At 45.6% G+C, this 12,462-nt stretch overlaps 1 protein-coding gene across 7 annotated transcripts in view; it reads left to right on the top strand.

Annotated features, from left to right (window-relative positions):
* The window catches only part of LOC142587806 (kelch domain-containing protein 3), a 124,042-nt gene that overhangs the window by 94,633 nt on the left and 16,947 nt on the right, over positions 1-12,462 (top strand). For all 7 annotated transcript variants that reach the window (XM_075699079.1, XM_075699083.1, XM_075699082.1 and 4 more), the window contains 6 exons: positions 438-625; positions 2,677-2,890; positions 6,562-6,648; positions 7,287-7,395; positions 9,519-9,616; positions 12,222-12,300. In XM_075699079.1, coding sequence (XP_075555194.1) covers positions 438-625; positions 2,677-2,890; positions 6,562-6,648; positions 7,287-7,395; positions 9,519-9,616; positions 12,222-12,300 — 775 coding nt within the window. The remainder of the gene's footprint in view (positions 1-437; positions 626-2,676; positions 2,891-6,561; positions 6,649-7,286; positions 7,396-9,518; positions 9,617-12,221; positions 12,301-12,462) is intronic.

Raw genomic sequence — 12,462 nt, 5'->3', positions numbered from 1 at the left:
TTTGCAATGTCCCTTTGTTGGGTTTTGCTTAGCTTGGGAACCTGAGTCACATCATAGGAGTCTGCCAAGCTGAGGCATATAGCACATACAGCACAGACAGCACAAATGTAATAAATAGCCTCTGCTTAATTTGTGGTCATTTCTCACTACACATTCAGGATTGCAAATTTAAAGTAAAAAGTGCCCCATCCTATGTAGAATATTGCAAATATTCATTGTAACAAATGTCTTTGATATATTGCAAAATATGTCAACAGAGAAATTAAATTTCTCTTTCCGTTCATTTCCGTGTTCAGGTGCACAAAATAGAAATTTGTTGCTTCGGCATTAAAACCTGGACCACAAAGGGCTAGAAGCGGTTCTCAAGTCCCTCAATCTTTAGTGCTTGCTTTGGGAGCTATACCAAAGCTAGGGATCTTCTTCGCACGCGCACGCAGACACCCTAACATGGAGCCGCCCGAAGGTGTGCGGCCATGTGCCGGGAGCACGGGATGGCCACTCGGCGTGTGTCATGGGCTACCGGATGTACGTGTTCGGCGGCTTCGAGGAGCAGGCTGACCGTTTTTCACAGGACGTGCATTACCTGGACCTGGAAACCATGCTGTGGCAATACGTGCCAACCAGGGTGAGGGAGAAAGGTGGCAGCTTACACTTGACCCGTGCCTGTGTGTGGGTGTGTGTTCCTTGCAAGGAGTGCAGTCAATATGTTACTTATCGGAGGAAAACTTTCTTTGTGAGCCTTGTCAGACTTTGCTGACTTTGGCCACTGCTTTCGTGTCAAATAGCGCAACACAGAGAGTGCATAGCTGTATAAAGTTAAAATACATGCATAGCTTATCTGTTCCACACCACTACAGTGTAATGGTCACCGGCTCTGACCTCTACTTTATGGAATTACGCAGTGAAACAAAGAAACGCTACCTAATTATCCTCACAGCAAAAAATATACGACTTCAAGCACACAATTCCTTTAAAAAGCCAAATTGATTTCTTTGGCTCTCTCGCCCAATTTTAGTGGTTAGACTTTCTCTGCTGAGGGCTCTTGTGCCGCACATTTCCCAGGTGCATTCGTCGACGAATGCCAACTATCTCTTTGAGATGCAGTCATGCGAGAGCTTTGTGGCATCTGATAGTTTTGATGCTGGGGTCAGTGGTGGCGCTGTGTGGCATTTCTCAGCTGCCTGGGCTGGCGGTTGCGGGGGCACATTCGTCCCTGAAGCTTGTTGCCGGTCTCTTGTCGAGATGTGCTGCTTCGCCTCGCTGGCTTAGCTCCGTGCTTCACTTGGAGAGATCCTGGAATCTGCATGAATTTTTTGTTTACTTTGCCCTAAGGGGAGTAGTGAGTACTGAAGCCTTCTTTAAAGCCTCCTTTACCAAACTTGGCAACACTGTAGTCTTGTTCACTTGTGCCAATTTCAAATGTGCAGCTGTCTTTTTAATACATGAATTAGTTTCCAATGTAATTAAAAGTAAATTACTATTATTTCATCAGGGAAATATGGCGCAAACACTACTCACCAAGGTATTGCTTTAGGCACGCGGCTAGATACTGTACAGCACTTCAAAGTGCTGTGTTTAAAATGTGGCTAATTAAGTTTTTTATTGTACAGCAAAGAAAAAGAGAATTGGAACCCGAAGTTCTAAATCTCCTCCTACCATTGTGTGCATTATGCACGTAGCTTGTGCGCTCACCCTGTCTCCCTGCAGAATAATAGTGAAATGCTGTTCTTCAAAGTTAAGCCCGTGTCTACAAGAAAAAAAACACAAAAGTCCAGTGGAGCAGCATCTACAGTTCGGAATCCCATGCCAGGCGCCACTCGGCCATCGAGTGTCATCTATGCTTTCTCGTGGAATGCGTATCCGACACAGAGGCCTTTAGTGTTTCTTGAGGGACAGTTGCGATCTGCTCCTTCCTATAACGAACGGCCACAGTTTGCATGAGACATCCACATGTGCAGAGAGTGAAACTGTGATCATCCTGCTCGTTCTTCCTTCTGGCATGTTTTCCCTTCAGATTCAATCTTGTTTGACAGCGTCTGCCAAACAGAGCTCTTTCACATTCGTCGACATTAAATACTTTGGAGAAGTGAGAAGTGAAATGCAAGAAGTGATTGCGTCACCATTAGGAGAAATGAACTTGCAGAGGTGCGGCATGGCGCAGCATTTGATGTGTCGAATGTGGCGGTGAACAGAAGTTCGATGTCCGCGTAAGAGTACATCGCTATAGTTTTGCATGGGATTGTAAAGGGGATTTTGCAACTGTGCGATATAGACTATAATTTCATATATCCAAAGTGTTATATATCTGGGATCGACTATACAAGCAAAATGTGCTTGCACATGCTGTTTGCAAAAAATATGACTATGCCGCCAGCAGTTGGGCGAACTGCTTAGCACGAATTAACATCTATGAAATGGGTCTGTTCAGTTTTATTTGCATTCTTGCTTAAAAGCAACTGGTACATAATGTGCTCGCCCTTCAACGCTGTCGCCAAAAAGTGACACTTTCCTTTCCCACGTAGCAGCGCGCCGCCAGGTGGACCACTCGCTGCGACGGATGTATGCTCACCCGTAGCGTTGCCGATCTTACCCGTGCGACTGTGTTAATTGAAATACCTTGCCAAACTTGCGGCTGGCCGATCGAACGGGCATGTGTTGTGCGGGGCCTACCCACAGGGCCAGCCCCCGCAGTGGCGGGACTTCCACTCGTCCTCGGCCATTGGAGGCCGCATGTACGTGTGGGGCGGCCGCGGGGACAGCCAGGGCCCGTACCACTCGCAGAGCGAGGTCTACTGCAACCGCATGACCTTCCTGGACACGGCCACCTCGTGCTGGGTGCACCCGCGCGTCGACGGCGTGCCCCCCGAGGGCCGTCGGAGCCACTCGGCCTGTGAGTAGTGCAATCCATGCACGCTTGTATTCTCTCGTGTCTCTACCTGCCAGCTGCGGGGTTTTGTTGGATAAGGTGGCCGTGTGTGATTTGCCCAAGTGCAGCAATATGGTGCGTGGGAAATGACATAGTTAGGGCATGGATCTGCCCAAACTTCCTGCTCCTGACTCTAAATGGCTTCGTGACTTTAAAAACAACTGATAATTTTCACCAAAGCACTGTGTTTTAAATGAATAGAAATAAACAAATAAAATTGTCCGATGGATGAATTTGAGCAGGAGACCTCTAGCACGGAACCCCAATACTGAATAAAAAAATTGAGGAAATTAAGAATCAATCAGCATCGCACTCAGAAGACGCGATTATTCCAATACACAATGATCGTGGCATATATTTTTTTAACAGATGGATGTATTTCTTTTTTCGTTTTATAAGCACACGCTTGCTAACCCCTGCGGGGAGGCGTACCAACAGGCGTGACGTTGCACTTACCCGCTGCAACAGCATACTGATGCGGACGTGCGCAGACACCCAGTGCTTGGCATAGTCTGGCTGATGTTCACACGCCATGTGCTGTGGTGTGCAAGCACATAGAGAGAGAAAGAAGAATAAAGGGAAAGGCAGTGAGGTGGACTGAATACAAGTATCTGGTTTTTTATCCTGCACTTGGTGAAGGGGAGAAAAGAGGAAGAAAGTGCACCATCGGGACGAGCGCAGGTGAAGAAAAAGAAGAGCTCGCTGAAGTGTAATCGCTTGCACTTGTGACCACCTAAGTACATGCAAAAGGCTAAGGAAAGCGACGGCACGAGCGGAGATTGTGACTCCGATGTAAGTATAGGAGATGCAAGGTATGATGCGGCGTTCAACTTGTGCCAACCACCACGCACTAGCAATTCACAAGTTGCTACAGGATGTGGCCTTGTATTGGGTGCCGAGCAAACGACCAACTGCCCAGATGGCGTCCTAAGACATCGGAAGCAATCGGATGGCTGCAGCCAAACACAGTGCAGAATGCGTGCGAAGGTGCCTGCCACGTAGCCGATGCTTTCTGAGTGCCTGTTCCTCACTGGTACGACCTCCCTGGGTGAGGCCGGGGTGATCAGATTATGCATAGTTATGCAAAATATGCAGTTACGTAAAATTAGTAAGGATTATGCATGTTCTCAGATTCTCATTGCCTTCTACATTTAGAAAAGTAAAGATTGCTGTGAAATTTAGGCCAGTAAAGGTATATAAGGCGTAGTAAACAAAACCACTAGAACGTCTGAAGCCTCAAGCATGAAGATCAGACAAATCCACGTACTTCTCATAATGTTGAACGATCGCAGCGCCAGAAGCTCCTCTAGTAATTTTAGTAGGAAAGGCTACTGCCTGCACAATGTGTGATGGTATGAATTCTTGGAGGCCATGGTTTTGCCGTACGTCATCACTGTGTGCCACCAGAGGAGGGGAACACCTTGTTTGCAAACAGAATTGCACCGTGGAAGCAAAAGTTTGTCCAGCTACGTAAACTTCTTTTCATTGCATTTTATTTGTGGCTAGGAGCAAGTAAACCCCAAGAAAAATACACCCGATGGCATTTGCACAGAAAGGGGATATGTACAGCAGCCTGGTGTACAGAAACACCCAAGAGCCCATTTATTGGTGCCATGCATTGACACCACCTAGCGGGAGCTGAGTTGCTTACTATCTATGTGAGTGAGCACTAGGAAAATAGTTGTAATTCACATCGTAGGCACTGCTAAGTTATGAACTGCAGCTTACTGATATCCCTGAGAAAAGTATGCAATCAGTGCATTCTACCTGTGCCAGCCCTTGGCGGCTAAAAAAAGCTTGGAGGGCAAGAAACTACGCAAGCTCCGTCATAATTATGCGGCGATTGTGCATGAGCACTACAGCTCTGGAGCAGCGCCTTGCAGTGCGAAGAATACTAGGCTTTGGAGAAGCACTGCACAAAAGTGGCTGGTTGGCACTGCGATTGGATGCTGCTGTACATGTAGTGTAATGTACTCTTGCATCCTTTTCATGTGTGCGGAATCCCCGCCGCAGCACCACGGCAGCAATTACAGTTGGAGTAAAGCAGATTTAAATATTGTTACGCCAACAATGGATTGAACACTGAAGACTGTTTACAAAGTGTATTTACAGAAAACAACTGCAGCGCTGGAAATTCATTTGGAAATTCAAGTGTCCAAACAAGGCTTGCCTCAGCCTCCTCGATAGAAATTCTGAGTTGTGTATCATCTACAAACCCTATAAGGCCCAGGCCAAAGATCCCAGCGCACTTTTCTTTTGTCCCTGTTGCTGCTTTTGTTGGGTATGCCAGTGTCAGTAATGACTCGGTGGATTAACCTTAGAGCTGCTTCAAATGCCAAATTTGAATTGGTCCTGGACCAGGAAAAACCAGGCACACTTGTTAGGTGCACAGCTGTGTTGGTGATCAATGACAAATGCCTTTCAGTGGTTCACTTGCACCATTTGCAGGTTTTCATGCATGGATGCACAGCCCAGTATAGCTGTGAAGTGCGGATGGTGAGAATAATGAGAACTTAAGCTGTAGAGTTTAACAGATATGCAAAAACATGGTGTCTGTGAAATCCTTTGCCAAATTTTTTGGTGGCTTAAGGGGGCAGACGAGTCCTTGAAGCAAACAAACGAAAAAATTTTGCAAAAGAATGTAATTTTCATTGGTTCTTATTTATCTGCATATCATGGCGAGCCTATCGGCAAAAACTTGTTTGGAAGGACTTGTTGAGGGAAGAAAGATGCTGTATTCATACTTCAAGATTTCCAGTTTCGCCCATGAAAGTGGTGGAAGTGGCATACTTTGCGCTGTTTGCCATTTCAACACCACTTGTCAGAGCCGCTGCCTTAGTTTCGTTTGAAAGAGCATCTTCCCGGCTTGTAGCTGTCCTGTCAAACACAATCCTTTAATGCTGCTTCAGTGATGTAGTGCTTTAGGACATGGCAACATTTTGATATTTTGTTAAAATCACCAGAAACAATTCACTTCTGCAATGTTGCAACATTTATTTTGTCTAATTATTTTGTTTAATTTATATATATAAGCAATAAAATCACTAATTTTACTCTTTGGAGGTTCAGAAATAGACCTGCCTAATTTTAGTTCTCTTGCTGCAGTATATGTTTTGAAACTCGCCTTCCAAATTTATGATGAAAACTTTTTGCAAGTGTTAATAGCATAGTCCTAGGAAAAAGCTAATTGCAAATTTACAATGAGAACTCAAGATCGCATATTGGGTGAAAATTTCAGGTGTCTGAAGTAAATACCAAAAACTGATTTTGCAGAACCCACGTCCCCCCTAAGTACATTGATGTGATCGCTCAATGAAATTCTAATTTGTGCGATTTATCTCGTTAAAACTGTATGACATGCTTTTATTCACCCGAGCGAAGATTCCATAGTAGTGCATAGATTTGAGGGGTCACAATTTAGACGTGATGCCTTTTCTGTTGCTAAAATGGTTGTCACTTTTTAAATTTCCTTGTTTTTTTCTTCTTACTGTAAGCTTTTGTGAGTGAGCAGAAGCTAGAGCGTTCTTTCTTGCTTCTTGACCTTTGTTATCTGTGTCTTGGGGCAACCAGAACCACCTGTCCTTTTGATCCTAGAACCTGAATCTGGCTTAGCAGTATTCACCTTTTGCATGCAGTCGTCTACAGCGGAGAGCTGTACATCTTCGGAGGCTACAATGGGCTCTTGCTGACCCATTTCGGCGACATGCACAAGTATGATCCAGGTGAGTGGAACGAGCATCTTATGTCACTGGAAACTGTGTTGGCTCTCTGGTGTGCACTCTCGTGACGTGTTTGATGTGGCAAACTATTTGTTTTGGTGTTGTGGAGTGCATTTTTTTACTTGCATCAACAAAACCTTTCTTCCTTGCCTAGAAATATCTGTATTGTAAGGCACAGGCAGCATATCGCTGTGCGTCCAGAATTAATTCCGCGTTAGTTAGCGCTGCTGACCTGTTTGATTCACAGTAAGACCAAAGTTGGCGTCCTCTCTGGTGACGCAACTCCCAGAATGTCAGTTTTTCTCTACAACGGAATGTCATTGCTATCTGTCACCTCTACGTTGTGTTCAATCGAACCATTCTAAATGCGTGAAATGTGAGTGGAAATTCTCTACTGGTTTAGCTTGAGGAGCCATGTGCGTGCACACTTGCCGCTATTACTTATGCAATGCTCAGTGTGATGTGCATGTGTATACATATGCGATGCTCTATAATATCAGTCTTTTTGGGAAACCTTGTGCTTCTGTCTGGCTGATATCCCTTGCATTTGTGCTAGCCTAACTTTCTTTTTTTTTGCCTCAGGTGAGCTAGTGGGCTTTTGAGAAGTGCCTTGAAAGAAAACAGATAAATGTATTGCGCAGAGAACTCATGCTGGAGCCAAGTGAAGATCCAGCGGGAAGGCCCCTGCGCCAGGAGGCGCCAGTGCTGCTGCATGGTCGGCGACCGGCTGTTTCTCTTTGGTGGCACAAGGTGAGCAGGTGGTTTGACCGCTGTCGCTTTTTGTCTACGAACGATCCTGTTCGTTGCATGCCGAAAACTCGTTGTCAGGTCGTCGCAGCTGAACTTTCCAGAAAACTCCATTTGTCCCCCACGAAAGGTTTCCATTCTGGCTGTCTGGTCTGCGAGCTGTCATGCTGTTGTTGTCCCAGCCATTGTTGTCATTATGGGGCCACGTGCTCCTGCCACGCCGTTTTGTGGTCGCATTTGAGACTTTTGCGTGAGTAATTGTTTTTATCGTGATAGAAATCATGTGGGCACACAAGGCGCATTTGCACCATTGCTACCATGCTCTGACAGTGTCGATGGCACGTGTGTGGGCTGTGCGTGGAGAGTTAGAGAGTTAGGTCTTGATAGATGCAAGAAATGAGCAGTGCGTTTGGCTGTAAACGAAAAAGAACAGCGAAGCCAAGTGTATGTGTCATCGCACTTCTCTTAGTCAACCCTGCCAGGGCACGGACAGTGTATGTTAATCTTGAATGTTAATCTTCTTGAATGTTAATTCTTCTTTCTATTGTGGACTCTGTAGTAGGGGCATGCTATGGAATTCACTTGGTCACCTTGTTAGCAGAGCAAACAAAGCGTAAGCGCACAATATGGTGGCACGACCTCTGCTGCCCTTTTTTGTTTGCTGCTTCCCTACTGTTTGATCATGACCCTCAGATTTAAAAATGTTGCAAATGCAAGGTCGGCCATCTTGTGTAGAAAAACAAAAAATGGGGGTAAAGCCTGCTTATCAAATTTAACATGCCCCTACTTGTAATATTTGTGAGTGCACGTTGCGCTTGGTGCTAAAGAGAAAGTGCACGTAGGAGAAGCAGCCCAAGTGTCAGCGCTCTAACTTGGGCTTGGTGCGCACAAGTTGCCAGGCCATGCAGGTCATGGTCAACACACTCCGAGCACAGTGTGATGTCACTCGTCTCCCTGTAGGCAAGTGCAAGGGGTTTGAGACTGACATAACCCGATGACTCGACTGAACCCGATGACTCAACATAACCCGATGACCATTGGGTCAATCCACAGGTACCAATGGGGCTTGCCAGGTCGTCTTTTACGCTGCCATTGCCTATCCGATCAGGTCACTCTCATGGCAGGAAATGAAGTGCTGGCTAAGGGAGAAAGCAGGGTTGTATTTGTGACTTTGTTGACAAACGTGGTTCATGATGGGCTGAACTGACTGCTTTCGTCACTGGGATGTTCCGATCCTTACACGTTGGCTCTGCCCTTGCTGGCGCTCGTTGGTTGTCTTCTATGTCTTTGTTAATCTGGAAAAAATTGTAATAGTCGTTTCATGGTAATGAGGTTTCACTCTAATAGCACGGCCACTCATAGTATGGCAAGAATGCCTTTCTAACCTGTTCATGCCCCCACCGTGGTGGCTCACTGGCTGTGGGTTAGGGTTGCAAGTTCTATTCAAGGATGCGGTGGCCATATTTCTACGGGGATAGTATAAAATCCCCAGGTTTCTTCCGCCGGTTTACTACTCACTGAAGCTAGCATATCTTTGTCAGTGCCAAAGATCATGAGGCACTTCTTCTTGTGGAGTGAATACACTTACAGTATTTGCATATTGTATACAGGGTGGCAAATGGAGAGGGTATGCAGTCATTAGGTAGGGGCCAGCTTGCTTAGGCGACGCTTTGCCTGGCGTCCGCTGCAACCCTCCTCCTAAAGCGACCAACTCCAAACTAGAACTGAGCACTTGCATGGGACTATTCGTGCCTCCGCGTCCCATCTCCCTCGGTCAAACCCACCCACTACTTGGCGAACGAGTTTGGGGGTGGCTCCCGTGTGAGTCGATCGGTCAACTCTCTCCAGCTGACCACACTGAGGACGTTGGCCTTTCGAGGCACATTCCCGACTCTCTCCTCTTCAACTGTGCGCCCAAATGGAGCAGGTTTACAGCGGACCTTGCAGATAGAATGCAAAAAGGCTCGTGTGCCAGTGTTTTGGCACATGTAAAAATAGCCCCTCCCCAACTGCACGTTGTGTGGCCCATGATATGCTTTGGGATGTTATACTTCATAGCCAAATTAATTGGCCCATTCGAGTTGCTCTGTGTTTAATGCCTTCTACCTCACTACTCTTTTGTGCAGCCCAACTCCCAATCAGGTAGCCAGGCAGCGGATGGAGGAATTTGATGCCAATGATCTGACGCTCATGGATCACTCGGATCTGCATGTCCTTGACTTTGGTGAGTTGTTGACACTGCAATGCGCTCTTCCTTGCAATGATAGTGCAATGCACTCTCATTGCAAGGGAGACCTGAGGCTCTTAACATTGCACTGGGATTGTCGTGAGTTCCTTAGGTGGCACCAGGGTCCTTCAATACTTTTCATCTTGTCACGAACCATCCGCGTAATCCTATGGATGAGCTTAATTTAGTGCCCGCAGGGGACGCACTGCGGAGCTGGAGCAAGTAGAAGGTGGAAGGGAGCAGGTGTCGAACGGACGCCGCAGGTGTTCTATACGTACGCTCACTATTGCGCGAGGGTCGACTGCCTCTATCGGCATGTGAATATTGTCGACACAACGTGCAAATTGCTGCCGTTTCTGTACAGTGTTCAAAAACTTAAATGCGAACGGTTTCAAAACAACTACAACACCTTGTTTCATTTCCAGGTTTAACTGCATTCCCATAGCAGATTAATTCATGATTCATATTGTACACTTGGACTACTTCATCGTTAGAAACTAACCATTGAGAAAGTTAAGGTTGCACTTTCATGTAATTGCACGTAAAAAAATCTGCGTTTCAGTCGAACCTGGCTAACCAACTGATTAACTAACCAAACAAATAGGTAATTACTAAATGAACAAAGCTAAGCAAGTCATTATTAAATTACCAACTAAATAAATAAGGGAACTAACAAAACTAATCAATCACTAACCAGCTAATTAAGTTGTCTAAATGAAATAACAAAATTATTACCTAACTATAATCACTAAGCAAATGCAATTAACTTGCTAACTAATCAACTATTAACTAACATACTGAACTAGCTAACCAAATATAACTTACTTATCCAACTAACTTAAATGCGAATAGAGACAGCCAAACGAAACAGTCTGCAAGGAAGGCTGCTAGGGGGAGGGAGGCAAGGTCAATCGTAAAACGGTGCCGTTTATAATTCAGACACAAATGGATTGCACATTAAAACGTTTCGCCAAATGTTCACTCCGCAAATATGCTCAAGTAAATGTGGGAGAGGCACCTTTTCTCGTGAAGGATGTTTATGATCGCGCAGCCCGGCTATCGGGTGCGGCAGATTGTTCACCTTCTACTTACGCCAGTGCCTCTGGGGCCACATTCTTTACCTATATCAAACTTTTTAAAGTATTCTTTGAAAACTCTTCTTTCAATAATTTTGTGATAATAAGTTGAATATTTAAAAAAAATGAAGGTCAAAGTAAATTTTTCTTGAATTTCACCCCAAAACCTTAGTTTTAGTAGGTTAACAATAGCGTGACGTCATGGATTTCAAAGCATTTTCTCATATTCGTGTCATTGTTGGCCGAGTAAATGTTTCTGAAACTTTCCATATTAAAGCTTTTGCACCTTCAGAACACAATGTACCATAGACAGCAGACCCTCATTTATACGTTCTGCACTAAAACTGAGGAAGCATACAATCCAACGTCGCACAAAAATTTGGCAGACCGAACTGCAGTTGACATCTACTTAATTATTTGGTGAGGTTATGTTTGCGCTCCTTGAGTTCGACCTGGGTCAGCAGCTTGTTGGAACGTGCTATTTTGGCGGGAAGTTTTGAAGTGCCTACTTGCCATGAATAGTCGCAGCATGAGGTGCGGTCGCGCGTCGAGCTCGTTAGGTCCGAGCAGCCTGAGGCGTGCATGTTTGTTTTCCTGTTGCGCAGTGTTTTAAGACGGCAACGGTAAACCAAAACGACATCGAGCTGATGGATGACAGCGGAACTTGATGCCGCCAGAGCAAAACATGACGCTCGTTTCATGTTGTCAACAGCATGGCACATCTGGATTATTGCCTATTAAAACCGTGCAGTATGCTTGCAATGGCACTGCGTCACCCGTGCTGTGACGCAGATATGTGAAGATGCTTATTGCAGTCGGATTATTGGCACTGATTGCGCGCAACAACCTTTGAGGAAATTCGCTGGTACCGAAATAGGAAACTGAGTTGGTGCAGGTGTTTTCACGTGACATGGGCAGGCGAGTACCGCGGGGAAGCTGCTGCCGTGGCAGGCGGCTACTGTTCTCGACCGCACACGCCTTGCACATTTTCTTGTTTACATGGGGTCTAGCAGTCGGAAAACTTACCATATCGACCGCAGTTTGGCCATGTGCTGAAGGTCGGTGCCAAAAGATTGTGTTTTCCACGTATGTATCAACAGTTAAAAAAATGACCCAGCAAAGTTAGCTTCTTTTTTTTGTGTGTTCATTGTAAACGGTGGTATTGGGAAATCGTATGAAACAGGATGCCATCAACGAGGTTCTACTGTAGTCCATTTTTACCGATAAAGAAATGACTAGGCCATAGGAGAATCCATCAAAATCGACCACGTCATGGCAAGGTGGTTTGGAAACTTCAAGGTGGCATTGCGACCCATCTTTCCGTTTTGCGTCTTTTCTTCCTTGCGAAGCCTCTTCTCACAGTGGGACTGGCAGGTTCGGTATTATAGAAGGGTGATTTACTAATACAGGCGAAATCATTTTTGTCGTCAGTGTCCCTTTAATAACTGCTGTTTGCAGTTATTCAGTGAAGGTAATCGAGGAATCGGCAGAGTAAGAAGAATTTATTTTTTTCCGTGTCATTGCAGCACCAACGCTGAAGACCCTATGCCTGCTGGCTGTCATAGATGCACGTATGGACATCAGCCACTTGCCACAGGACATCAGGTGAGCTGTCACGTGATTGTGATTGCCACACGTATGGGGGCAGTGGTCTTGGGCACCATCATTTATGTCCTCAGCTGTAACATTGAGACCGTGGCAGTGGTCATGTTAATTAAAGAGATGTATTCGTAATACGACTACAGAATGTGAAAATGCAGATGCTAA

Source organism: Dermacentor variabilis, chromosome 7 (assembly GCF_050947875.1).
Source record: "Dermacentor variabilis isolate Ectoservices chromosome 7, ASM5094787v1, whole genome shotgun sequence".
NCBI lineage: Eukaryota > Metazoa > Arthropoda > Arachnida > Ixodida > Ixodidae > Dermacentor > Dermacentor variabilis.
Note: the sequence above shows the minus strand (reverse complement) of the source record. Positions and strands in the feature narration are given on the sequence as shown.